We start from the raw sequence: 27,827 nt of genomic DNA, 5'->3' as shown, positions 1-27,827 counted from the left end.
TTTAAACTTTGCCTCTTAATATTCATTTTTCTCTTCTTCAGTAGGCACGGAATGCCTGATTTGGGCAAATGGCCACCCAAAATGAAGATTATATTTCTCAGCCTTCCATGTAGCTACATTTGGCCATACAATAGGTTGTTGCCAACGAGGTGTAAGAGGAAGAGATGTATGTAATTTCCAGGTCATGCACTTAAAGAGAGGGGGTTATGCCGTCATATTCCCTTTCCACGGGTTGGAATGCAAATATGTTGGAGAGCCATCTTGGACCATGCATATGAGAGTAGGATCTTAAGAATGGAGAAGCACAAGTAGAAAGAGCATGGGTTCCTGGACAGCCTGTTAAGTCAAGCTGTCCTACCTGCCTCTAGACTGTTATAAGAGAGAGACACCAACTTCTGCCTCATTTCAGCCACTGTTAATTTGGTTTCCATTACAGCCCATATCCTAAATAATGCGAAAATTGCCAAAGCAGTCACAAGGCTCCCTGAGATTCTAGGGAAAGAGGGGACATAGATGCTGAGAAGAGTGTTAAAGAACTTTGGGGTCATGTTTAAAACACCTCAGGAGCACATGCAGGGAAATCCAGAGGATTGGTCCACATCTGCCTCCCTCAGGTCCTAGACTGTGTCACAATGCTCCTTCTGGCTGCAATGCCTCTACCTGTTCCTTCTGCCTCACCTGCCCCAACACACACACAGCTGGTCAATACGTTCCGACCTTGACTAAACCTGGCTACCCCAGGGAAGCATGTCACCACAGTCCACGTTGTTAGGCATCTCTATTACATGTCCCTCAGAGCACAATGCCATGAACCGCTCTCACAGTACTTACAGATTTGAAACTTTACATTTACCTGCGTGGTTGATTGTCTCTTCCTCGCGAGACCGTAAGGTCTGTAAGGTCAGGTACGGAGTTTCCTTTACCCACGTTTCCCCAGCACCTAACACAGTGCATGGCACAGAGTAGGTGCTCAATAAGAATATATGTATGCAAGCTGTGAATGGATGAATAAATGAATGAATTCGGATAAGAGAGGACAGGCTTCATGCAGGGCAGTGTAAATGCTGACGCCTCCTCCAAAGCAGAAAAACAACTCAGAATCGTGACCCACTGATTGAATGCTAACGCGAACGCACATTGCTCGGACCTCTCACAACCATCCTTTTCACGGGGTAAGTGCACGGACTTATCAGTCCCCCGGTCAGTAACTGGTAACTGGCCGACCCCCAATTCTGACTTCCATTTCTCGGATGCGGAAACTGGGTTAGAGATGCCTGCCCGGCTGGAAAAACGAAGAAAGGAAAGGTAAGAGAAGAAGCCCGGCCCTCCGGAACGACCGCATCCGGAGGCCTCGGGGCTTCCGGGCTTCCCGCCCCCCTGGCCCGCGGCCCGGGCTCCGGGGACGTGCGCGCCGTGTGGGGCGCGCACGCAGGGCGGGGCTGCGGGGGCGCGCGCGTGCGCAGCCGTTCCGCGGAGGGACTAGGCACAGCCGCGGAACCGCCGCCAGATTCGCTCTCTGTCCACGCCGCCTGTCGCGCCGGCCGTCGCGCCGCCCGCCCGCCCCGCGTCCGCCGCCGCCGCCGCCGCCGCCGCCGCCGCCATGGGAGTGCAGGTGGAGACCATCTCCCCCGGAGACGGTGAGTAGGTGCGCCCAGCGGCCTCGGAGTGCCCCGGCTGCCGCGCGCATCCGCTCACCGCGCCCGTCTGTCTCCTCAGGGCGCACCTTCCCGAAGCGCGGCCAGACCTGCGTGGTGCACTACACGGGTGAGTCGGCGGGCCCGCGGGGTGGGGTTGGTGGGCGGCCAGTGCGGCCTGGGGGCAAAGGCCCGGGGCGTGGCGGCGGCGGGCCCGCGTGGCCCGAGGCCGAGGCCTGGGCGGTGGCAGCGCCCCCGAGGGGACGGCATCGGGCCTGCGGAACCCCGGACGGTCTGAGCCGGCGTGTGCGAGCGCTGATCCCGGGCCCGACGTTATCCCGCACTTCGGAAGCGGTTCTGTGCCTCAAATGCTGCCGTTCTGCCCACAGCGCGGATGGGGAAACTGAGGCTTGGGGAGGCGAAGTCACTTTTCCAAGTCACACGCTCAGGAATGGGCAGAGCGCTGGCCAAGGACCATCAGAGAGGATCTGTATCATTTCTGTGCCCCGGTTGACACCCTATCCCCGCTTCCTCCCCGCCCTTCGATGGAGATAAGAAGGGCGAAGTAATTCCCAGTCCGTGGGAATTCAGCCTCTTCCCCGGGGAACTCGGCCCTGCGCTGCGGGTGGGGAGACGTCCCCCTTTCTAAGTCATTGCTCTGGCCCAGCCCGGCCTTGGAAGAACCAGATCTGCACGGTCTTTTTCCTCTTCTTACTTTTGAGCCACTTCACAAAACCATGCCTCCGTGGCAGTGATGGCCTAGGCTGACAGAACATGTAATTTAGCCCCCCAACCCTTCTAAGAGTAGAGACCTATCCCCATTCTAAAAATAAGGAAACTGCGGCCCAGTTAGGGAAACAGACAGTACTGTAAGCCAAAGGAAAAATTAGACTCTCAGCCACAATTCTAACATGACAGTCATATGCCTTGAGACCATCTTTTACTCCATGCCCTTACAAGGTCCTCCTGGGTTGTACTTGGTGGGGGGAAGGGAGGGAGGAGGCTGAACAGGCGGAGACTTCTTAGCTGTAGGGGTGTGCTGGTGATTGGTGTAGCCCCAGTTGTTCATATGAACAACCTTCCCTCCCTTTCCTCCTTCCCCTTTCTCCGCTTTCCCACCCTTTCCTCTGTTCCTCCTCCTCCTTCCTCTGTTTCTTCTCCTCCTCCCTTTTCCCTTCCTCCTCCTGGGTAGTCTGTAGGCAGTTCTGACCCCGCTGCTCAGGGATTAGCTCTACCCTTCTCTTCCAGGTGATGGGGGGGAGCCCCCTGTTGAGGGAAATGACTTTCTTTGGGAAGGAAAAAAAAAGCGACTAACATTCCCACCTCCTGTGCGCTTTTAGTTCTCTGGCTTTTTTATTCCTCTGGCCCTTCTCCATGTGTAGAAAAGGGGGCCGGGGGTGGAGGGAGTTAGGGACTTGAACTTTTAAAAAGGCTACCAGAGGAGGAGGAGGTACTGAAACCTGTCTTCATGGGGAACGATCTCATGCCTGCAAACGAAGCTGGAAAGTGGTTTTGATGTTTTAAATGGCTGTCTTTGTAGACCCCAGTCAGCACCTAGGAGGTCTGCTGGAGGAGAACCTGCTAGTTTGGTTGTTTTTGATCTGCAGGATGAGAAGGGTAACAGTTGCCTTTTACAGTGCTGGGTGAGTGGGCAGTTCATTCAGTTCCCACAGCCAACTGGGGCAGAGACTGGGACTCAGAGAGATGATGAGGTGACTTCTGACCCCTTCTCCTCCCAGTTTGTAGGTAGACACATTAGGATAATTGGCTACACCTGTCCCACTCCCAAGTCTGTGCCTCTTGTCCTTGGATCACCCATCTTCTGGTGCTGATGGTAGGACTGGACACCCACATATAGGCAGAACAGCATTTCACTGTGCCTCTTGGTGAAGTGTCCCCACACAGCATGTCTGGAGCCTTTTCCTAAGAGAACAGATGGTCGTGGGACCCAGAGCACCATCAGGGCTCCCAGTGCCTCTTCTCCAAGTCTGTGTTTTCCTCGAGGGCGGCACCCACCCACATGTTCCCAGAACAGCAGCAGGACCCTGGCATGCATTAGGACAAAAGCTTTCTTTTTTGTTTCATTTTGATAAGCCCTACAGAGACGCCCTGGTGAGAAGCCAGCTCTGCCTCTCATACTCACAGAATAGGCTGTTCTTGGGCAGGCGGCTTTGTTCCTGTGGGTCTTTGCCACCAGCCTCCCAGAAAGAACCCATTTGAGACCTGTGGGGGCGTGAGAGGAATGAGTAGGCGCTTTGAGATTTCATCTAGAGCAGTTATGGCTTTGAAGGCACTGGGAACAGAATCCATCTCGAGGGAACATGGTGGGGAGTATCATAAAAATCTGGGGGTCCTCAAAGGCAAGAGGCCCACTGGACCTTGAGAACGGAGAAATTCTCATGATGCTCCTACTTTTCATCTGTGTTTTTCTCTACCTGCCTGCCTCAGTAGTCTCCTGTTACAGCTTTCTGTTTTCCTGCTTCTCCCAAGTCGTAGATGGTGGACGTTCCTGCCTGCCCACCCACCCTCCTCCCACCCCTGTGCCCCATTCCTGTCTTCTTTTGCAGAGCTAGCTCAGATTGCTTGGCTGTGTGGCTCCAGTGGTTACAGTTCCTAGGAGGGAGAATCTCATTGACCCAGGTTCAGGTCGTGTGAATACTCTAGATCCAGTCCGCTCTGGCCAGGTGTCTGCTACAGCTGATTTGGGGGCAGCTTCTAAGAATTAGCATTGGAAGTAAGGAAGCCACAACCTTCTCTCGGTCACCAGAGATATGATCATCACAGACTGACTTTGACCACATGGATGTTTTAAATGCTACTGGTGGCTGCCAGTTGTATCCTGGATGCTACTCTCTGGGCTCCCTCTGGTGCCTTCTGTGGCCTCTAGCAGAGCACAGCATGAGCACCGCCCCAAAAAAGGCCTGTGCCGCCTCATCGTAGTGCCAGAAGGGAAAATGCAAACTGTACTGTCACCAGCCAAGCGCCTCCTAGTAGCATGACAGGTGGGCATTGAGGTGGCAGGACGGAGGTGGAATGGTAATCTGCCACACACGTGCTTTGAGGGTCAAGTGGATCCTCATGGCTCTCTCCTTGTCTCCGGTGACTTCATCATCTTTATAGTTGAGCTTGTCCTGACACACAGCTAGCCTTATGTCTCTTTTACTCACATCAGCAGGCCACATGCCTGCCATTGTCAGAGCAGCCTCAAGTGGATTGAAGAATCCTTTTTTTATAGTTGACATCTTGTCCTTGGGATCGGGTTTAAGTTGTCTATAGCCTGGCTTCTGACTTGAGAAAAACCAAGGCTCTCTTGGCTTCATCTCCTCAGGAGGTCCACTTGGAGGGATGATGCAGCTCCCAGGGCAGGTGTGGTCCCTTTCCTGCAGCCCCCCTCCCCACCCCAGCTCCTTGCTTTTCTTTAGCCTCTGTCTCCCCTCTCCTCTCTGCTTTATTCCACCCACTCCCCTGCTGGGTGTTTCTTGGCTGATGATCTGATGTCTGGAGGAAGGCTCGCCCCCAGCAGAGACTGCTCAGATGGAATGTGTGGCGGCTTCAGGCAGACAGGCTGTAACTGTTTGGGCAGGGCCACAACAGGACCCTTTTCCTTCCGATAGCAGATTGAGCAACAGCAACCAGCCAGGCGCAGGGACACGGCCAATGATCTAAACAAAGACCTGATCTGGTGGGGATGAGAGTAATAGCACGAAGGTGTGACACGTCAGGTGGTGAGAAGCTCTGTGGAGAGAGATTAAAGCAGAGGACCTGGGAAGGGGCTTTGCTGCTTTTAGTGAGGGTGGTTGGAAGAGGCCTCTGACAAAATGACATTTTAATATTTGCCCAAAGGAAGTTGGGGAGTGAGCAGTGTGGCTGTCTAGGGACCAGTGTTCCAGGCAGACGGAGGAGCTCCAGCAGAGGCCCTGAGGCTGGAGCATGCTTGGTGTGTGAGAAGGGACAGTGAGGAGGCCAGCATGGCTGGAGTGGATTGTGTGAGGGAGAAAGTGGCAGGAGATGAGGTGATGGTGGGGCCTTGTAGGTTGTTATCAAAACACTGGCTTTCTCTCTGAGATGAACCATTAGAGGGTCATGAGCTGATTTGGACTTTAACAGGACACACTGCATTCTGGCTACTATGTGGACTCCTGGTGGCAAGTACAGAAACAGGGCCCTGGTTGTGTCCTGGGTGTATAGCGTGTGCAGAGGTGGTACCAGGTGGACAGTGATCCCCAAAGAAGATGTGGGTCCTTTGCTGGGTTCAGATCTTAGCTTGGGCGAATTGATCTGCTTTTCTCAGCTTCCATGTGCCATCTGTAAAATGGGAGTAACAGTGCCTGCTGTGAGGAGTTGCTGGGGGCAGGTGCATTCTGGGATGGGCAGCAACAGTGACGCTGTTACTGCACATAATCTCATTAAAGGTCCCTGCGTCTTAGGCACTAAGTGGTGTATTGTCCCTGCAGTTTAGCACTGGCAGAGTTGGATAGGCTGAGACCTTATCACCCTTCCATTTCACAGATGGGGAAATAGGTAATTATAAAAAAGAGATGAATCTGAGTGAGGATTCACCTCAAAACAGGCCTACACATTGCCTACAGAATATATTGGCTAAGAAAGCTGCAGTTGTTCTCTTCAATTTGGGGACCAAGGGAGGTTTTTAGTGTTTGTTGTTGTTTCTAGGTGGGTATGAGAGGGGCAGGGTTGGGCTACACCAGCTTGGCTGTGTGAGCAAGTTAAGGTGTCAGCCCTTTTTCTCCTCAAGTTTCCTTAACATAACTGGATTTTAACATTTTGAAAATAGACCTTGCTATGGAAGCATTATTTTCTTTCCTCTGGGACTGATTACCAAAAAACAGAATCACACAGATGCCGAGCTCTCTTCTTCCACAGGTGAGAGCAGAAGAAGGCTCACTTGCTTTAAATGAATCAAAGACCTCATAGTATTGTTGCATCTATGTGCAACTCTTATTTGTGAAGTTGTCAGACATAGAGAAAAATCAAAAAAGAATAATAGGGCTTCCCTGGTGGCGCAGTGGTTGGGAGTCCGCCTGCCGATGCAGGGGACGTGGGTTCGTGCCCCGGTCAGGGAAGATCCCACATGCCGCGGAGCGGCTGGGCCCGTGAGCCATGGCCGCTGGGCCTGCGCGTCCGGAGCCTGTGTTCCACAACGGGAGAGGCCACAACAGTGAGAGGCCTGTGTACCGCAAAAAAAAAAAAAAGAATAAATACCATGTGCTCACTACCTAGATTCCACGATGGTTGACATTTTGTCATATTTGCCATTTCTCTCTACTTATAGGTATATGTAGGTAGATATCTATGTCGGGTTTTTTGCTGAGCCATGTAATTTGCAGACATCATGATACTTCTCCGCTAAGTTCCTGAGCATGCTGTAAGAATGAGAGTATTCTCCCTATCCTGCTACTGGTCACATCTGAGAAAATTTTAAATGATTCAGTAGTATCTAAAGCCAAATTCATATTGAATCTACCCCAGTTGTCTTCACAGTGAAAACCAGATTTCAGTTGAGGTTCAGTTGGGTATTATGTCTATAGTAACACTCTAGAAGAGTCTTCACACCTCACACTGCTTTTCCAAAGAGAGAAGGCTTATTATCTTATAGAATACCCCATGTCTGTCTCATTGTTTTCTCTTGGTTGTTGTCTAACTCCTTCCACTGCCTTGATTTCCAGTAAACTAGGAGTTGAAATGTCTAACTAGTTTCTGGTTAAAACATTTTAACGTGAAGACTTCTTACAGAATGTTGTGCACTTTGTACTCAGCACACCGTGGGGAACATCACTATTTGTAATGCTAAATTTGATCTTTTTTGTGAAGGTGCATTTTACCCTTTGCAATTAGTGGGCTGTCTGTGAAGTGCTTGGACATCCTCCACGTTCTCTGCTCCTCATCAACCTTTCACCTACTGGTTTTTACATCAATTGATGATTCTTACCAGAAGAAACTATTTCATTGGCATTTACGAAGTGGTAATTTAAATTTTTTTTCATATCTTCTACATTTATTAACTACCATTCTACTATTACACAGGGTAAAACTTAATTCTTTAATCACCAATCACCAAGGTCAGGAATTGGCTTTACAGTCATCCCGCATGGTGACAAGGGACTTTCCCCCCTCTATCTATTTATTTGTTTGTTTTTAGTATACTAGGAACTCACATATTTTACTTGGAGCCTTAAAATCATAGATATTCATTATTCTTTTTGATACTCACATTGTCCCAAAATTGGCCAGTAGGAGCCTCTTCAGGCAGGCTCCAGTACCTTTTTGACATGCTCCCACTATTTTTTTTTTTTTTTTTTTTTGCGGTACACGGGCCTCTCACTGTTGTGGCCTCTCCCGTTGCGGAACACAGGCTCCGGACGCGCAGGCCCAGCGGGATGGCTCACGGGCCCAGCCGCTCCGCGGCATGTGGGATCCTCCCGGACCGGGGCACGAACCCGCGTCCCCTGCATTGGCAGGTGGACTCCCAACCACTGCGCCACCAGGGAAGCCCGCTTCCACTATTTTTAATCATTTCCTTGTTTTACTTCTCTGATACTGGCATCAGTCACCTCTCCAAAGAGCTCTGGTTCCTTTCAGTGGGTCTCATAGACTTTTCTTTTTTTTTTTTTTTTCATTAACAACTTTATTGGGTATAACTTATACCATAAAAATTTTAACTTGAACATGTTTGGTGGTTAAAAACTGACTTTTGTAAAGTACTGATTGAGTTCATTGTATCTATAAACTCATTTGTCTGCCTTGGAGTTTTCTCTAAAAATAGTATTGTCACCTGCTATTTCCCATGGAAAAGGCCAGGGGTGTTTTGGATAACTTAGGCATGTATTATCCATTTCTCCCTTTCATGCTCATGGCAGTACTTGTTGATTCATATTTCTGTTTTTCCTATTTTTTTTTTTACACCTACTGAGGAACTCAAGTGAGTCCTTGCAGTTCTTCCCTTAGGCCCCTTTAACTCTGGCCCGATAAACTCTAGCAGTATAAAGAGCAGGAGGAGGAAAGGGAGAGAAAAGGGGGATAATCAGCTCCTGGATGCTGCTGTCTCTGCTCTCATTGCCTTTACTTTTCCCTTCCCAGGAGCTCAGGCCACCCTGGCCTGCATTCAGTTCCCCAAACACACCAAGCTTTCCCCGCAGGAAGGTCTCTGCCCCTGTGCTTAGGTGCAGCCACACTGCCCCCGCTTCCCACCACATGGCAGGCTCTTCTTGCAGCTTAAATGACACCCCCTCAGTGGGTCTCCCCTGACCCTTGACTAAAGTGTGTCTTCGCACATGCACACACACTCACGCCTCTGTCTCCAACAAGGCTCCCGTCCTTTGCTTTCCTCACAGTCAGGCTGTGTGTAGTTACATCTACCCTTTCCCCAGGAGACTGCAGGCTGCAGGAGGCCAGACCCACACAAGTGGTGTTCTCCAGGTTCTCTCCCCGTTGGTGCCTGGCATGGAGTAGGTACTCAGTGACCATTTTGAGTGGTCAGTTAGGACCTGGCATTACACTCCAGCTGGAGTGTGGAAAGCCCACATTCCTGTTATGATTGGTATCCTACTTCTGTTGCCTTTGGGTTAGAATAAGAAAGAGAATATTTACAACATTTTGGACTTTGCCCAGTCCCTGTGGATTGATAAAGTTGTAACCACTCCTTCCCCTCTCACCCACACACACAGGTCAGCACACCAAACCTTTCCCTCAGTCATTCAACAAATGTGTTAGGAGCTGGGCAGGGCGGGGAAGCCTCAGCCTTGCCCTGGAGGTGCCTACCTTGTAGGGAGTGCCTTCCCTTGTGCTTAACATTATAAGGGAAGTGCCTTGAGCAGCCCACACTTGGGGCTAGAAGTACGACATGGTCTTGGATGTGTGTGGCTCAGTCAGGGGCTTGCCAGGTGTGTGCAAGGCCTGGTGGGGGCAAAGGTGCCTTTGATTTTTCTACAAGTGTTGTTGACCATCTGTTATATGCAAGGCACTGTTCTGGGAACCAGGAATACAGGCGTGAAGAAGACAGAGTCCCTGCCTTCATAGATCTTAAACTGTAATGGGAAAGACAGATGATAAATAGGATTAATAAGCAAACATTAGACATTAGCCAGTAGTGCTGAGGGAACAGGAACAGTTGAAACTTTAGATAGAACAATGAAGGTGACATTTGAACAAAGACCTGAAGGAGGTAAGGGAGTAATCCGTGTGACTGGGTAAGAGCATTTTAGGCAGAGGGAACAGCAAGGTCAGAGGCCCTATGGTGGGAGTATTCCTGGTGTGTGTATACAGAACATAAGAAAACAGTGTTCTTGAGTGGAGAAGTGTGAGAGGAATCAGAGATGAAGTCAGAGAGGTGGTGCTGTGGGGTGGCAGCTCTTACAGGGCCTTGTAGGCCGTTGTAAGGACTTCAGCTTCTCTTCTGAGTGAAATGAAGAACTAGGGGAGGGTTTTGAACACAAGGGTAATAGGGTCTGACCTGTGTTTTAAAAGAATGTCACTCTGGCTGCCATGTCAAATTTATTTATTTGTTTGTTTGTTTGTTTGTTTGCGGTACGCGGGCCTCTCACTGCTGTGGCCTCTCCCGCCGCAGAGCACGGGCTCCGGACGCGCAGGCTCAGCGGCCATGGCTCACGGGCCCAGCCGCTCTGCAGCATGTGGGATCCTCCCGGACCGGGGCATGAACCCGTGTCCCCTGCATCGGCAGGTGGACTCCCAACCACTGCGCCACCAGGGAGGCCCTGCCATGTCAAATTTAAACTGTAGGAGAGCAAGGGCAGAAACAGGGAGACCAGCAGGGACTTACTGTAATAATCTGGAGCCAACCTCCAGGATTCATGCCTTTAACCATTATACCTGACAGCTCCTGCCTCTGTGTTTTCTGGAAAACAGAAAAAAGAAAAAATTCAAGATCATGCATATTTCTACCATTTCCAGATAACCACTGTTAAGTAGTGTTTCCTTTTGTGCATCTCTTCCCTACCCCCATGAGACATAATGTGGCAGTCTTCTTATATTGTGATAAAATAGAAAATGGAAAGGCATGCCCACCAGAGCTTGCATTCTGGTTTGCATCCTGCAATTCTGCGCATGGGCCCTCCTTTGAAAATATACTTTTGGTCATAGAACCTAAAGGAATTTAACCAAAGGTTAGAAGCATTTTCAGAAAACAGATAAGAAATGTTCTTGCACTTTGTGTGAAGGGGAAGCAGAAGCTGGTTCTCTCTTTGGGTCGGAATTTGACTCGTGATCATAGCACGTGCATGGGGTTCTCAGAATTCCAGTTCAGGAAGGCTACCCTGAGTTCAACTGCAGAGGCCCGGAAGTGGAACAAAGACATAAGCTTTGAATTAATGCCTCATTGTGTAGAATCTCACCCATCATGATTGGGACAAGGGGATAGTTGATATGTTAATCATAAAAGTGACTTGGTTTCTCTAAACATTTTATTTAAATCCAAACATAAATCATTTACTAAAGGGCAGGGTCTTTCTTTTAGGGTGGGTCTTCTGGTGGAGTTTCCTATCAAGGTTCTTGCAAAAACTAATTTTGGCTTCTTTAAAGTAGAGCAAGGACTGTTGTGAGGTCATCTAAGTGCCAAACCTTTCCAGGTTTTTAAGACTTCTTTCTCCGAACATACATTTAGTCTCATCCACACACAGTTATTCACTAGCAATATTTTTTAGTGAATTGCCTTATTGAGTATTTCCAAAATATCAGCTAGGACTGCTCTTTTTCTGTTCACACTCATATTTCATTTATTTATATTATCTATCTTCAGTAAGTATAACTGACATAAATGGATTTGGGAATAAACATAGCTGATTGACCCTTGGAAAGCATAAAACTCACGTGGGAAAGATGGAGTGAGGATGAGCTAGAGACTGGGGCACGAAGGAGCTTTCACAGCCCGAGGCTGTGCAGGCTGTGGTTTCTATAAGAGTCTCTGGCCAGGCAGCTCAGTAAACGGTAGTTGAGAGAGCTTCTGTATATAGTAAGGAGGAAGGGAGGCAGCTCAGCCTAGGTCAGTGTGCCCATCTGTGCCTAGGTCAGTACATCCATTTGGGGATGTTCCAAGTGGCTTCAAAGGCAAATCTTCAGAAAAATTGGCGATTTTCAGTTTGGTTCCCCTACCACCATTCAACCATTGCACTTTTTGTACTCAAGAAACTACCTGGTATTGAGTTAAAAGTAGAAATCCTTTCTCCTTCTCCCAACTGTAAATGGCAAGAATTTTAATATAGTTTTGAAAGTTTGGGGTTTGGGATATTCTGTTTTGTTGTTGTTGTCATTGTTTGGTTTAGGTTTGGGTTTTTTGTTTTTTAGTTTTAAAACTTGCCATATTTAGGGCCCTGTAGAATGCTGCCTGTGAAAACCACCTGCAAAGGTTCATCAGCTACTGAAAACCACATTGTGAGTCATGAGCTTTAACTACAAGTGGTGAGGCCATAGCTTCAGTGCCTTCTTAAGTCATCTTCCTTTACCCGGTAGAGGGTATTTGCGGACTCTGCCTTCTACAAAGCAGGGTGCCCTAGAGGTGGCTCCTTTTCTGTTGGATTGTAAGTGAAATGATAAGCCAGGGGTGCTCCTTGGGTCTTGTGGGGTTTTTTTAAGATTTTTTTGTTTATTTTATTTATTTATTTATTTTTAAATTTAAAATTTTTTTTCTACTTTTTGGCTGTGCAGCATGTGGGATATTAGTTCCCTGATCAGGGATCGAACCGGGGCCCTTGGCAATGAGAGACATAAGGACTTCAGCTTCTATTCTGAGTGAAATGAAGAACTAGGGGAGGGTTTTGAACACAAGGGTAATAGGGTCTGACCTGTATTTTAAAAGAATGTCACTCTGGCTGCCATGTCAAATTTAAACTGTAGGAGAGCAAGGGCAGAAACAGAGAGACCAGCAGGGACTTACTGTAATAATCTGGAGCCAGCCTCCAGGATTCATGCCTTTAACCATTATACCTGACAGCTCCTGCCACTGTGTTTTCTGGAAAACAGAAGAAATAGGATTAATAAGCAAACATTGGACATGAATAGGAGAGCAATGAGAGCATGGAGTCCTAACCACTGGACAGGCAGGGAATTCCCTGGCCTTGGGTCTTAACCACTGCTTCTATGACATGGGCTGAGCATCAGAGACACAGTCCGAGGGACCTTTGCACAGCAGCTGCTGGCCAAGTCTGCCTCTGCTGGTTCATTTGGAGCAAGAAAGAACCCTCCCTAACAGATGAGCAGCAGAAAGAGCCTAAAGAGCCAAGCCGTGGGAGGAATGCTGCCGGGGAGAGGACCTGGAGACTTCCCCACACTCATGCGCGCGCTCTCTCTGTTTTTTTAAAGCCCTCCTGCTCCCTCTCCAGGGATTTGAGTCTGGTTCTTCCCCCAAAGAACAGCTAAAACAGTTTGGGAGGAGACCCAGGCGAAGGTGATGTCAACTGCCTTCCAGCCAGAGGCTGCTTTAACAGTCCCTCAGGCAGCCATAGCTTTCACTCTTTTCATGGCCTTGTGCTTTTAACTGGAGACCCCCCAGATTTTCACATTTTTCTTACTGACTAGTAATTTAAAAGTGCCAAAAGTAAAATCTGCCATTCTGGGACTATCCCTCAGATTCTTCTTACCATATAGGGAAGAGGTCCAGAAATGGAAGCCTCACGCTTGTCCTGCTCATTCTTAAAAATCATGCAAATGAAGCAAATCGAAAAGTGCTCATGAGTGCCAGTGTTGTGAGTGCCAGGGGTTGAGCTGAGTGCCACAGGGACATAGAACTCTGAGTCCAGGTCTGTGACCTTGAGCTGCGTTCAGGAGAGACGAGAATTAATTCTTGAAATCGAGAATACTTGGCTATCCTAGGCAATTTCTGGGTCATGAGGTATAGATTTGTGTGGAATCAGAAGTGGAATCAGTCAGTTCTGCAGATAGAAGGTCATGCTGGTGATCCAGGTTTTTGCTAAGAGTGGCTGTCATGTCTGAACTGTAACCTCAGTTGCCTTCTCTCAGCAGAGCGTGCTTTCTCTAGGAAATTACAGTACTAACTTGGCAGGTGGTTTCGCTGTTCAAGGGCTCCAGGTCCTGGCACGGAGATGTCCAGAGTTAAAATGGGAGCAACTGCTGAGGCTTGACTTGCTGCCTGCTTTACCTGCTCCTTCCCAGACAGAGGAAGCACCTGCCATCCACTGCCAGGTTGGGTGAAGGAGGTAAACATACGTAGGATTTTAGTAAATCTCACTTGTTTCCCTTTCTCCCCATTTTTTTAAAATAACAGTTTTACAGAGGCATAATTGACATGCAGTAAACTGCTGCTACTTAGCGTGTACAGCTTCATAAGTTTGGGTATGTTTCTTTGTTCCTCTTTGAAACCTCCCCCTTCTTCCCATCGCCAGCAACCCCTGATATGCTTTCTGTCAGCATAGGTCAGTTTGCATTTTTCTGAAGTTTTTTATAAGTGGAATCATATAGTATGTACTGTTTTGTCTGGCTTCTTCCACTCAGCATAATTATGTTGAGATTATGTTGTTCCATGTGTCGATAATTCATTCGTTTTTATTGCCAAATAATTTTCTATTGTATGGATATATTTGGTTATCTGTTCACCAGTTGGCAGATGTTTGGGTTGTTCCAGTTATTGGCTATTACAGGTAAGTCTGCTGTGAACGTTTGTGTATATAAGTCTTTTTGTATAGCCATAAGTATCATTTCTCTAAATATCCAGGAGTAGAATGGCTGGGTCAAATGGGAGGTGTATGTTTAACTTAAACGGCCAAACTTTTCCAAAGTGCTTGTTCTGTTTTAAGTTGCCACCAGCCATGTGTGGGAATTCCAGTTCCTCGATATCCTCACCAGTACATACATGATATGATGAGTCTTTTTAGTTGTGCTCATTCTAATCGGTAGTAGTCATACCTCCTAGTGGTTTTAACTTGCATTTTTGTAATGATGATAAGGTTGAACATCTTCATGTGCTTACTTGCCATTTTTTAATCTTTTTCAGTGAAATCTATTCAAATCTTTTGCCTTTTTTTTTTGCGGGACACGGGCCTCTCACCGTTGCGGCCTCTCCCATTGCGGAGCACAGGCTCTGGACGCACAGGCTCAGCGGCCATGGCTCACGGGCCCAGGCGCTCTGCGGCATGCGGGATCCCCCCGGACCAGGGCACGAACCCGTGTCCCCTGCACCAGCAGGCGGACTCCCAACCACTGCGCCACCAGGGAAGCCCTGCCCTTTTTTAATTAAGTTGTTTTCTTGTTGAGTTTTGAGGGCTCTTTATGTATTCTGGACACAAGTCCTTTATGAGATATATGCTTCTTAAAGATTTTCTCCCAGTCTGTGGCTTGACTTTTCATTCTCTTAGAAGTATTTTTTAAAGTGCAGAAGTTTTCATTTTTGATGAAGTTCATTTTATCCTTTATGGATTGTGCTTTTTAACCTCATAATCTAAGAACTCTTTGCCTAACCCACAGTCACCAAGATTATTTCCCTATGTTTTCGTCTAGAAGTTTTATAGTGTTCATTTAGAGTTGATTTTTAGTTGATATTTGATTATGATGTGAAGTATAGATCCAGGTTTTTACTTTTTGCCTACGGATATCCAGTTGTTCTAAAAGCCCACTGTATTTTTCATCTCGGGCATTGTAGTTTTCATCCCTGGAAGTTTGACTTAAATCTTATTGTCCTTCTCTGCTAATTCTAACCTCTGTATCAGTTCTGAGTTGTTTTCAATTGATTGATTAGTTGCATTGTGGGTTGTGTTTTCCTGCCTCTTTGCATGCTTGGTCATCTTTGGATGCTAGACGTTGTGAATTCTATGTTTTGGGGTGCTGGATATTTTTATTCCTAAAAATATTCTTGAGCTTTGTATTGGGAAGCACTTAAGTTACTTGGAAATAGTTTGATCCTTTAGGGTCCTGCTTTTTTTTTTTTAATTTTAATTCTTCCTTTCTTCCTTCATTTTTTAGCCGCACCACGCGGCATGCGGGATCTTAGTTCCCCATCAGGGATCAAACTCACGCCCCCTTCAGTGGAAGCAGGGAGTCTTAATCACTGGCCTGTCAGGGAAGTCCCTGGGGTCTTGCTTTTACGATTTGCTAGGAGGGTCCCGAGCAGTGCTCAGTTTGGGGCTGATTATTCCTCACTGCTGAGGCAAGATCTTCCTGGGTTTCCTATCCAGTGCCTCATGAACCATGACTTTCTTCAGTCTGGCTGATGGGAACAGGCACTGATCCCAGCCCTGTGTAAGCTCTGAGCACTGTTTCTTCTAAACCTTTTGGATGCTCTTCCAGGCCTTGAGAAGCTTCCTCAAACACATGCATTGATTAGTACTGTACTGAATACCCAAGGGGGACCTTCTGTATACCTCTCGGGGTCTTCCTCTACAGCTCTCTCCTCCCTGGTACTTGTCTTGTGGACTTGAGCTCCGTCCCACTTTCTTCTCCCTGGAAACTCCCAAGGATATAAGCTGGGGCAGTCATAGGGCTCGCCTTGTTAGTTTCCCATCTCTCAGGGATCACAGTTTTTCATTGCAGTGTCCAGTGTCTTAAGTGTTTTAACTGTTGTCTGGGTTGTTTCTCTCTCTTCTTTTCATTTCATTTCGTTTCTTTTCTTTTGTTAGTTTGTTGTTTTTTGTTTTTGTTTTAATTTTTGGTTGTTTAGTTAGGAGGGTAAATCTGATCCCTTTTCCTCCATCTTGGCCGAAACTACTGGTTTTGATGTCACAGCTTCTCTTATGTTCTGCATCCAGTACCGACAAACCTAATTCCCACTCCAGAAAGCATTGTATGCACATTCATTCCTGCTTCTTAATGGACATTGCTTCCTCTCTTGCATCACCTCCTTCCTCACCCTGCAAATTATAGCCATATAGAAGGTGGTCTCTTCCTCTGCATTGGAGAAGCCTTTTTTCTAGCACCTCCTGGCCCCTTTAGCCTGTGCCAGTTGTGTGACATCCTGCTCAGATCTTTGGATATCGTTTACCCTTTGGACTTAGATTATAGGAAATTCCCTCCTCACATGTAAGGAACCCATTACCAACGCCACCACCTAACCGTCCCTGTGAAGATTTCTTCTCCGAGGAAGTAGGTGAGATTGACAGAGGATGACCATGCTCTCAAGTTCTGGAATGAGGCTCATGTCCTCTTCCCAGGGACAACAGCTCATCCGAAATAGGGTAGGAGAATAAGGATCCTTGGCAAAGCTCCTGCTTAAAGCCCCTTTACTTAGAAATCCTGTATCTTGGCTTTTATGGTTTCTTTTTGCCCCTCAGTGTCCCAGAAAAGCTTAAGGGGGACATTTTCCCAGACCCACAGTCTCTGCACTGAAGAGCATCCACTTCTCCAGTTTGGCTCAGCAGCAGGTAGAGGCTGAGTCTCACCTGTGCCCCCAGCCTGGTACCAGTCAGACAGTTGAAACATCTCACCTTCGGGCAAAGCAGGATGGATGCATGTAACATCTAGAAGTTGCTTGGCAATGCATTTGATCAGGAATAAAAGGAAAGTGTAGGGAGTCTGTCTCAGTACCCAGTGGTTTTTATTGCAATCAAAATACGATCTTGGGCTTCCCTGGTGGCGCAGTGGTTGAGAATCTGACTGTCAGTGCAGGGGACACAGGTTCGAGCCCTGGTCTGGGAAGATCCCACATGCCGTGGAGCAACTGGGCCCGTGAACCACAACTACTGAGCCTGCGCATCTGGAGCCCGTGCTCCGCAACAGGAGAGGCCGTGATAGTGAGAGGCCCGCGCACCGCAATGAAGAGCGGCCCCCGCTCGCTGCAACTAGAGAAAGCCCTTGCACAGAAACGAAGACCCAACACAGCCAAAAATAAATAAATAAATAAATAAAATTCAAAATACGATCTTGCTCTGATTAGGCACATGTTCAAATTTGGTAGGAAATAGTATAATTCTTTTGTAGGTATACTGTATTTTTTTAAACTGTGAGTTGCAACCCATTAATGTATCATGAAATAAATCTAGGGAGTCAAAATCAGCAGTCTTTTTAGAAATGAGAAGTGTGTCCCACATAGTAACTGTTACATGTAAATTTTGCTTCATTTATACACATTTATGTGTGTACTGGGTCCTGACATAACACACTGGTCTGTCGTCACAGTGATAGCTCTTACTGATGTGGGTTGTTGAGTTCCATTTCTTTGTTACTTCTCTCATGGCAGCGCTACAGTGGGGTGTACTAAGTAAATGTCAAATAAAATATTTACCTCATTCCAATTAGGTTACTTTCAGTTGCAAGTAACTGGAAATCTGACTTAAGGCAAAGCAGATTTTTAATCACCTCAGAATGCACGTCTTAAAGGAGGTGGTTTGGGGCTGGTTCAGAGCAATGGGACTACCATTCTGGGGTTCCTGGCTGACTTTGTGGATACAAGGTGGCTGCCATGGCTCCAGACATCACATCCTTACATGACAGCATGCAACAGGAAGGGAGGGCAGGAACTTTCTTCCTGGATGTGTTTCTTTTTTTTTACCAGTGAGGCAGGTCTTTCCTGCAAGATTCCAGTAGACTTCACAGTTGGTCCAAGTGCCCAAACTGGCCCATACGGCCACCTCACACCAACTCTGGCATAAGAGGAAGGCTTGGATTGATTCCAGTTCGTCTCCTGGGCCAGGCTGTTGCTGCTCCTGGAAATTTGATGTTAGGATGGGGGGTGGGGGTGCTGGGTCTGGGTTTTCCAAGGGTCTGGAATGTGCTACAGCCTGTGTTTCAGGTGCCCCTCTGGGCAGGTTTTCTCTTTGAGTTTGTCCAGCCAGCTTTGCAGATAGTCAGGACTTAGAGGCCAGGGACCACCCTCCCATCCTTGGCTCTTTCCCACGTGGCTTCCTCACCTAGTAGTTACCTGTCTACCGTGGCTGCTCAGGAAGCCCTGGGGCTCTACTCAGGGTCTGCTCTAAAGAGCATAGACCAGGAAGAGGCTAGTTCTGGTCTTCAGTCTCCTCTCACCCTTAATGCTGAGTTCATTTGGGGTGGGGTCAGTGTATGAAGAACTTGAAATGGGTTAAAGGGAATGTCCGTAGTATTATGGAAAGTGGAGACCTGGTCTTCTCCCAGTTTCTCATTTATAAAAAACTATTCAAGTCCTGCCGTTTGTCATTCCTTTTATCAGGTAGTGATTGTGTTCTGGTAAAGGAGGAGCTACATGTACACCCCAGCTTGTTAGTTCTGGGGTGCCAGTTCCTGGCTCTGCACTGACTTGGCAGGGGTAGATCTCCATCCTCCTGTCTCCCTCTCAGTCCTCAGCTCCAGGCTTCAGGCAGTGCCAGCACCCACTCTGCACCCAGGACATCTGTCTCCCCTCCTATTCTGTTAGGACGGCAATTCCTTCCCCCCTCCCCCACCCCATTTCCTATTTTGTCAAAATACAGAAAGTCTGGTAGCTGTGATAAAGCTGTCAATTGAGCTCTGCTTCCCCATTCCACCTACCAGTGTTGACATTGTTTTTTAGGCTGGGATTTCCCTCCACCTCTGAAAACATACAAACACAACAGACTTCTGTGTTTTGCTGGGTCTTCTGAGTGTTGCTTAATTTAGAACCATGGTGGCTGCCCAATCTCTGTCTCCAATGAAATCAGCTTTGTGTTAGTTACATGTCAGCAACTGGCTGGCCCCTTCCAGTCTAGGATCCTGGTGTGAGTTTTCAGGACCTCAGTGACAGCTATCACAATTGGCTGATACTGGCTTCCGGAGAAACCAATGTGATGGTCTTTTTTGAGCAAGGAGTTGCAGGTGTCTATTCATCTTTTGTCGTGGCACTCACCCACTGGCATCTCCATCTCTGGAATGCCCCCTTTTAGTCGAGGTTGACATTATGGGTTGTCTCGCTTCTGGGAAACTGGAATAGTAGAATGAACTTGGTTTTTGGATTTATAGCCTAGCTTAACAAGTTCACTTCTCTCTGCCTCAGTTCTGTGAAATGGGGACAGTGCTGTCGGAAGGATTGAATAAGTTCATATGTGGAGAGTGCCTAGCCCAGTCTCTTACTCGTAGTGGAAACACTGCCCACAGTTTAGCGTCATTAGCAGTTCACTGGTGAAAAGTTTTTGGTGTCTTCCAATGCCACTTCTCCGATTCTCTGATTCTGCGACACCAACTGGTATCCTACAGTTCAGTTAAGTTCTGACACTACCCACATTTCTGTAAAAGATGACTAATGAATTGAGGAAGGAATATGGCTTCTTGCACATGGAGTGACTTTGAGCTGTTGTGTGTGCCTAAAGGGCCCACAGTTACTCTCTCTGGGAGGAAACCCACAGGGTGCTGGGAATTCCTGCTAGGAGTGTGTCCACTTCCCCATTCTCCAGAACAAGGTAGACTGCTGCCTGCCTCTGTATCAACTTACTGCTTGGAGCTGGGGAAGAGCGTTCACAAGCCTGGAGTAGAGGGACTACCCCAGCTCCTCAGAGGCCCACTGAGGACACAGGAAATCCTCCTAGGACACCCTGCCAGGCCCTCCAGTGCTGGCCCATGGGACCGGCACTCTGCTGCTGACTCTGACTTGCCTCATGTCATTACTCCTCGTTGCTCATGTTACAACTGCCCTTTTCCACAGGGATGCTTGAAGATGGAAAGAAATTCGATTCCTCCCGGGACAGAAACAAGCCCTTTAAGTTTGTGCTGGGTAAGCAGGAGGTGATCCGAGGCTGGGAAGAAGGGGTTGCCCAGGTATGCTCTCCGTTGTTTCGTTGTGTTTCCTAGTGTCTACTTCTTAAATTACGTTTATAGGTAGGAAAATTTTCACTCCTAGCTCTCTCACCCAAATAACTCCTTTTATTAATGTGTCTTGTAGAATTTCTTTAAGTGCCCCCCCCTTTTTCTTTTAGACCCCCACACACATTGTTCTGTGCTTTGCTTTTTCACTTAATCCATCTCTGATACTTTATATACCAGGACATAAAAGAGGAGGAAGCTCTCCTCCTCATAGAGCTACATAGTGTAGGCAGACCTCAGAGATATTGCAGGTTCGGTTCCAGACCACCACAATAAAGCAAATCTTGCAATAAAACAAGTCACGTGAAGTTTTTGGTTTCCGAGGGCATATTAAAGTTATGTTTATACCGTACTGTAGTCTGTTAAGTGTGCAATAGCATCATGTCTAAAAACACAATGGACAGTTTACCCTTGAACAGTGTGGGGGTAGGGGCATCCCTCCCCCACCCCCTGAACAGTTGAACATCCACGTATAACTTTACAGTCGGCCCTCTGTGTCTACAGTTCTTCATCCAGGGATTCAACCAACCACGGATCACGTAGTATTTAGTATTGAAAAAAATTCACGTTTAAGTGGACCCACGCAGTTCAAACCCATGTTGTTCAAGGGTCAACTGTACATACCTTAATTAAAAAATATTTTATCGCAAAAAAATGCTAACCATCATCTGAGCCTTCAACAAGTCATAATCTTTTTGCAGTAGTAACATCAAAGATCACAGATTGCCATCCAAATAATAATAATGAAAAGGTTGGAAATACTGAGTGAATTACCAAAATGTGGCAGACATGAAGTGAGCAAATGCTATGGGAAAAATGGCACCAGTAGATTTACTCAACACAGGGTTGCCACAAACCTTCAATTTGTAAAAAACACAGTATCTGTGAGGCACAGTAAAATGAGGTATGCCTGTATTCCCTGTATTCCCTTGGGTGTGCTATAATTTATTTGACCAGTACCCTGTTGATGGCCATTTGGGTCATTTCCAGTATTTTGATATTGTAAACAATACTGCAGTGACTCATCTTGAATGGACTTTATTTTACGTTTGTGCAAGTGTTGCCATAGGCAAATTCTTAAAAGTGGAGTGAGTGGTTCAGTGGCTGTGTGCACTGGATTTTGACATACTGCCAGGTTGCCATCTGTGGGGATTACTCTGAGTTGCCACCAGCGGGCTGTGAAGGTGCCTGCTCCTCCCAGGCCCTCCAGCACGGTGTGTTGTTAAAAACTTTTGGCTTCAGGACAGTATAATGAGTGAAAAATGTTATCTCGGTATCATTTTAATTTGTGTTTGTCTTATTGTTGACCATGTTGTGTAGGACCACTTCTGCGAGGTCAGACTCATGGAGAAAGTCATTTTGCTTGTCTTAAGTGTGTTTCTTCACCTCTCACCTCTCACCTCCAAAGTTGTGTAAACAGCTTTTGTTCTGCCAACTCTTCAAAATTCCCAGTAGATAGTAGGGGACCCAGGGTTGCCAAATTTCAGTTGGATTTTATCCTTCCACTAAGCCCAGGAATTTTCTTCTTGGCACTAACCGGGTGAAGGGATGTTTACGGTGGCCTGAGACCCAGCGAGCTTTATAATAGGCCCTGCCACGATGGATAAATTATCTATTTCCTCTCACCAAAGAGAATTGGAGATTTAACCAGTGTGGAGAGAAGGATTTGTCTTTCTCTTTTCCAGAATACACTTTGCTCTACTTCCTCTATAAAATATCACTGATTTATCTCCAAATAAACTGCTGAACTTTCAGAAACTTTAAGCTATCCCATTCCCAGGTGTCTAGATTTTTGTTCCAGCATGACTGAGGGTTGGCAGTACAAAAAGGAGAGGATCTTTGTGGCTTACTTGCCTTTGGAAACCTCTTCAACTATACCTTTCTGTCCCGTCCTGTTCCCACCCCAGAAGTCTGGCAGGCTCTTGGGTCTGTAGCCCATCCCCCATCTCCCGTGCCAACCATTGTCCACCCCACAACTCATCTTCTGTGGCTGTTCCAGCACTGGAACAATCATTGTGTTGTGTGTTCCAGGAGCCATAGCTGCCACCAAGATAGTGTTACCAGTCTATTTCACATCCCAGGCTTGGTGAGGCATGGTGGGGTGTTGGGGAGATGCCCAGTCTCCCCCTGCACCCAGGGTTCTTTGGGTCAGTCACAGCTCTGTTACTTGTGAGAGGTCTGGGTGGTCTGAGACCTACATAGAGCATCTTCTTTTAAACTCCTCTGTAGAATATTTATTTAGCAACTAAGTTAAAAGCACAGGAAGAAGGGGGGTTGTCTTGTGCCCCTTTTCCTATTCTTTTGATATTGTGTTCTGGTTTTCTGTGTTTACAGGTCTGCAATCCTGCCACATGTACTATTTTGGCAGCTTGCTTTTTTCATCTAACGATGTGTCTTGGACATCTTTCCATGTTAGTATAATTAAGGCCACTGTATTCTTTCTGTTGGCTAACCCGTGGTGCACATGTGCTGTGAAACCACTCCCCTTGCAGTGGGCATTTGGGTTGCTAGCAGATTCTGGAAGTGGAATTGCTGGGTAAAAGGATATGATTGTTTTGAATTTTATTAGATTAAGCCATATGCTTTCAACTGTCCTTACTACCTTGGTCCAACATGTCCCAGTTTCTGAGGGGAGCTGTAGGAAGTAAGCCTGCAGCTTTCTCTTCAGTCACCATCTCTTGTTCTGGGTCAGAGAGCCAGGAACGCACACATGGAGACTTAAAAAAGATAGGTAAAGGGTGGGAATAGAGCAGAGAACCTGCTCACTATTCAGAAAATAAATATTTAAGCTTGTGTATTTGATTAGAAAAATGAAAAACTACAAATACATTTTAATAAGTGAAAATTTTCCCTCCACCCTCTGTTCTCCCCATAGAGAAATGGTGGTATTATTTGTGTCCTTCCAAAGATGTTTTCTATTTATACAGGCAGGTATAAATATATACTTTCCTCTTTTTCACACAGTTGGTAGCATGCTGCTTTGTACAGTGTAGTTTGTACCCCAGAATATCATACTGTCTTTTTTAGTTTTTCTGTATTTCTGAGTACAAGTATAAATCTAGAAAATATAGAAAAGTAGACTGCCTCAAATATTACTTTCTGTGTGTTTTCTTTTAAAGCAAAGTTTTGATCAAAGCACTCCTTTTTGAAGAGCATAGATGCCTCTAGTGACAGGCCACTGAAGGATTAGGTGGTGACACTTCTAGAGTGATGGCTGCCCAGAGTCAGATCAGTGAGGCCTGGACAGAAAGCTTGAGAGCCTGATGGTTCTGGAGTCGAGAGGGATTTTCACCTGCTGTCGGCTACCTTGGAGCCAGATATAGGGCTCATCCAGCCTGATCGCCTACCTCCACATCCCATAGAGGGCGTGCCCGCTGCCCAGGCAGCCGTGCAGTCACTGGAATGTCCTAGTCACACCGTCCTGGCAGGTAACCACAGCTCTGCTTCTTAAGGAGACATTTGGGGGGTGCCTCAGCTCATTCATTCTACCTTGCTCTTTTCACAGATGAGCGTGGGTCAGAGAGCCAAGCTGACTATCTCCCCAGACTATGCCTATGGTGCTACTGGGCACCCAGGCATCATCCCACCAAATGCCACTCTCGTCTTTGATGTGGAGCTTCTAAAACTGGAATGACAGGAATGGCCTCCTCCCTGAGCTCCCCATTCTTGGGTAAGGAACTTTGTGCTGAAGGACCTTCCTTTAACTCCCTTTGCTCCTCCCACGTCATGCACAGTGTTTGATGAGCATCAGAGAGAATCAAAAATGCCATGGTTTTTTTTTTTCCGTTTACATTCTTCCTCTATTGGCTATCCTTTCAGTTTTAAGTGTACACCTTGGAAAGGGACGGTATGTGCTTTTGAAAGAACTCGTGGGGATGGGGCAGCTGATGGTAGCTGTTTAAGTATTTTTATATGTAGCCTGTAAACTAAAACTGAGTTGGGAACTGGAAATATAGGCCAAATTTTTAGTGCCAGCATTTTAGTTCTTTAGAGGTAAGATTGGGATGACTGACTTTGCTTGCCCTGCCTAGTCTCTGCAGCTCCCTCATCCATACAGTCTGTGGTTACTGCCTGTTAGAGGATATGAGAGAGGCATTACCACCTGGGCCACCTGCCTCAGGGAGCAAGCCCAGGACACACGAGGACAGACAGCAGGCCAGCTTGTTATCAGTGGGTTGAAAGGTGAGGCCTAAGGATGCTTGTGAAGTGTAAAGGATGCTCTCAGTCTAGGAGAGGCTCTTAGGGACCTAAGTCAGCGTTTCTGTGCAACAAGTGAGGAGACTGAGGCCCAGAGAGAGAGGCCTTACTCAAGGTCACATCCAGACAGTGGCAAATTAGGACAGAACCCTTTCCTGCATCTCCTTCCCGGACCTTTTTTTCCTTCCTCTACCCTCATTTCTAGGCAACCAAACTCAATATCCTAATGGCACCTAACTTTTCGTGTGGGTATTAGAATCATAAAACACATGAATGTTTGTCATCTTCTTTCCACATGGCCCCAGACCTCTGCATTTGCTCCCCTCCCGCCCCTGGAACCAGAGGGCCACAGCCAGGGGCTGGGTGAGAATGCTTTTGTTTGAAAATGGTAGCAAGTGGCAGCCAGCCTGTTATGGAGTACCTTTGTCCTACTATGGACTTTTTTAAATAGAGGAGCCTTTTTTATTATTAGCTGTTTCCTCCCAGTGGTTTGATCCCTAAACACCTGGGTCATCCAGGCCTGGTCAGGTTTGAGGACTCTGGCTACTCTACTTGTCATTCCAGCCGGGAGGGAATTCTGACACTTTACAGAGCCTCTCTCTGCCCAGAGGTCTACACCTAGTCCCCACCCTGGAAAGCTGAGTCCTTTGAACATAATATACTTGAGGAAGCCTTGGAGTTACCCTGATTTGGGAACAGTCTTTCTGGAAATCTGGAAGGACAGGGGAAGGGGAGAAAGAGGGGAGAGAGGGCTGAATGGCTATGAGTCACCCTGGCCTAAGCCTCCCCACACACTGCCGAAGCACAGCTCAGAGCTTCTCGAAAGGGTCTTGAGGGAAAGCCCAAGGGCAAACCCAGAAGGTTACAGGTTCGAGTGAGTGAATGAAGACTGCAGACGTTTTCTCAGTCTGTTCAACATGAGGAAAACCAGCTTCGGGCTGTGCACATTAAAGCCCCTGGGAAGCTTTAAAGACTGTCTTGATGCCCAGGCCACCCCCCAGACCAGTTAACCGCCACCACTGGGAGTGGGGTCCAAGTGTTGAGGTTTTTTAAAGCCCCCAGGTGATTCCTATATGCAGCCAGGTTGGAGACTCATTGATAATCGGAAACTGTATTGTCAGCTGCATTGGTGGGCTTTGCCTCTCCTGCTATCCTCAGCAACAGAAATGTGACCTTAGGTTTAAAAAAACACAACCAAGGTGAGCAGGAAGGCTGCTCACCTGGGAGTCCAGCCCGAGCCCAGTGGGCCCTCCCCAGCTGGAGCAGAAGGGGCGAGGGCCACGTCAGACCTCACAGCTGTTAGGGAAGGGACTTGGTGTGGCAGCAGCCTGTGGCTGTCCCTACTGCACCCAAAAAGCATTGAGCTGCTGGGACTCACCAACTTTCTGTCCCCAACAGATGTGCCGTGGAAGGATCTGGCGCCTCCAGATGCGCACAGCGAGTCCGTACGGAGCTTTTCCTGATGTTCCACTACACTCTTTGTATAAACATCTTCCCTGACTGAATGTGTTCTGTCACCGGCTTTGCTCTTCCCCTTTCTCCTCGTGTGTGTGTTGACCTGAACTATATGCCATAAACCTCAAGTTACCCATTTTAGTTTGTTTTCGTTTTGGGGTGAAGATTGAGTTTCAGTCCTTTGGATCTAGGTTTCCAGTTAAGTACTAGTCAAGTATTAACAGCACAAATAATGGGTTAACTTTAGGATAGGAATTGGTGTTGGGGGGAGTGCAAGAATCTTTATTTTATTTTATTTTTTTTTTGGATGAAAGTTTTATCTATTATATATTAAACATTCTTGCTGCTGCGCTGCAAAGCCATAGCAGATTTGAGGCGCTTTTGAGGGCCGAATTATTCTCCAAGTTGAGAGATGTCCTCGGGTTGAATTAAAAGCCCTACCCAAAACTAAAGTGGGAAGGGGAGAGCCTTTGCCTCCACTGTCCCACTCCCACCCTCCCCTTAACCCTCTGCCTTTTGAAAGCAGATCATTTTCACTGAGATGTTGGACACTACAGGTGTGTGTCACCAGGCCAGCAGGGACCTCTGAAGCCTTCTTCATGGCCTGGCTTTTTTTTTTTTTTTTCCATCCTGTGGTTTTTCTAATGGATATTCAGGACCTTTGTAATCTCATAGCTATCCAGGCTCCACTTCCTAAATTTTAAGAACTTTAATCGAAAGTTAAATTGAAGGTGCTGTTTGTAGACACTTAACACCCATGAAAGCCCAGCCATCATGACAAATCCTTGAGTGTTGTCTTAAGAAAATGATGCTGGTCATCACAGCTTCAGCATCTCCTGTTTTTTGATGCTCAGCTCCCCCTGCTGATCTCAGAGTTTCCTGGCTTCTCCTTCTTCCCTCTCACCCTCTGCTGTCCTGTGTAGTGATTTGGTGAGAGAAATTGCTGCCTACTTGCCCACCCCCACCCCACCCCACCCCCTGCACTACATATGAGTTTCAAGTTTTATTATTGCAATAAAAGTGCTTTATGCTGGCTTTTCTCAGCTCTGCGTGATGGTGGTTACTTTTAGGTGCCTCCCCCTGCCCTTTGGTGCAAGGGGATGGGGTTGGGGTGTGGCAGTGGGGGTGCAGTGCTGGAGGCTGTGTCTTAGCAGAAGAACTGCAGCGGGAACATCCTTCCCCGTTGCCCTCTTGGGAGATGGGATGGGGGGCAGTAGATCTGCATCTTCACCCATGGAGGGAACTTTGTGGAGGTCAGGCTGGGGTCCTCAGGGAGCCCCACCCCCTTGCCCATATTCAGATGTTCATTAAATGTGTGGTCTGGGTAGAGTTCTATGCTGGGTTCCCTGGGGTTGCCAAGAAGTCGGGGATGCAACCAGCAGAAGAACTAAGCCACCACCCATTTGGAGATGTGCTACCAGCAAATTGATGAAATGTTACGAAGGGAAGATTTCGGTTTTAAATAGGTGTTCCTTGGTGACACTTGGTGTGGAGGCTTTTTGTCACGTGGACAGTCTGGTTGCAGTAGCTTCCCTGGCCCTACCCTGTATATGCTAGTAATATTCCCCTCCTCTGGTCATGGACACCAAAAATTGTGGTGTCCCACACCTTTCTAGACACCTTCCACAATTTCCCTGGTTGAGAGCCTTTGATTTTAAATAAAGAGATGGTTTAAAGACTTGCTTAATGCTTTTCCAAATCCATCCTTTTATTAGAGTATCATTTCAGGGTTATGTCTTATTTTCCCCAAAATTCTCTTATAAAAATTGCCAAACAACAAATAAAAGATTTTTCCCGTGAATATCCATATACCCACCGCCTAGATTCTGCCATAAACATGTT

At 47.2% G+C, this 27,827-nt stretch overlaps 1 protein-coding gene across 1 annotated transcript; it reads left to right on the top strand.

The window, feature by feature from the left end:
• Positions 1 to 1,455: 1,455 nt before the first annotated feature.
• FKBP1A (FKBP prolyl isomerase 1A) lies at positions 1,456 to 27,028 on the top strand. The gene is made up of 5 exons (XM_081257514.1): positions 1,456 to 1,637; positions 1,717 to 1,764; positions 20,176 to 20,288; positions 23,839 to 24,003; positions 25,929 to 27,028. The coding sequence occupies exons 1-4, from the start codon at positions 1,601 to 1,603 to the stop codon at positions 23,965 to 23,967; spliced, it is 327 nt and encodes a 108-aa protein (XP_081113640.1). The 5' UTR covers positions 1,456 to 1,600; the 3' UTR covers positions 23,968 to 24,003; positions 25,929 to 27,028.
• Positions 27,029 to 27,827: the final 799 nt, after the last annotated feature.

This window comes from Mesoplodon bidens (assembly GCF_964165515.1).
Source record: "Mesoplodon bidens genome assembly, chromosome: 15".
NCBI lineage: Eukaryota > Metazoa > Chordata > Mammalia > Artiodactyla > Ziphiidae > Mesoplodon > Mesoplodon bidens.
This window is presented reverse-complemented; position numbering and strand designations above follow the sequence as displayed.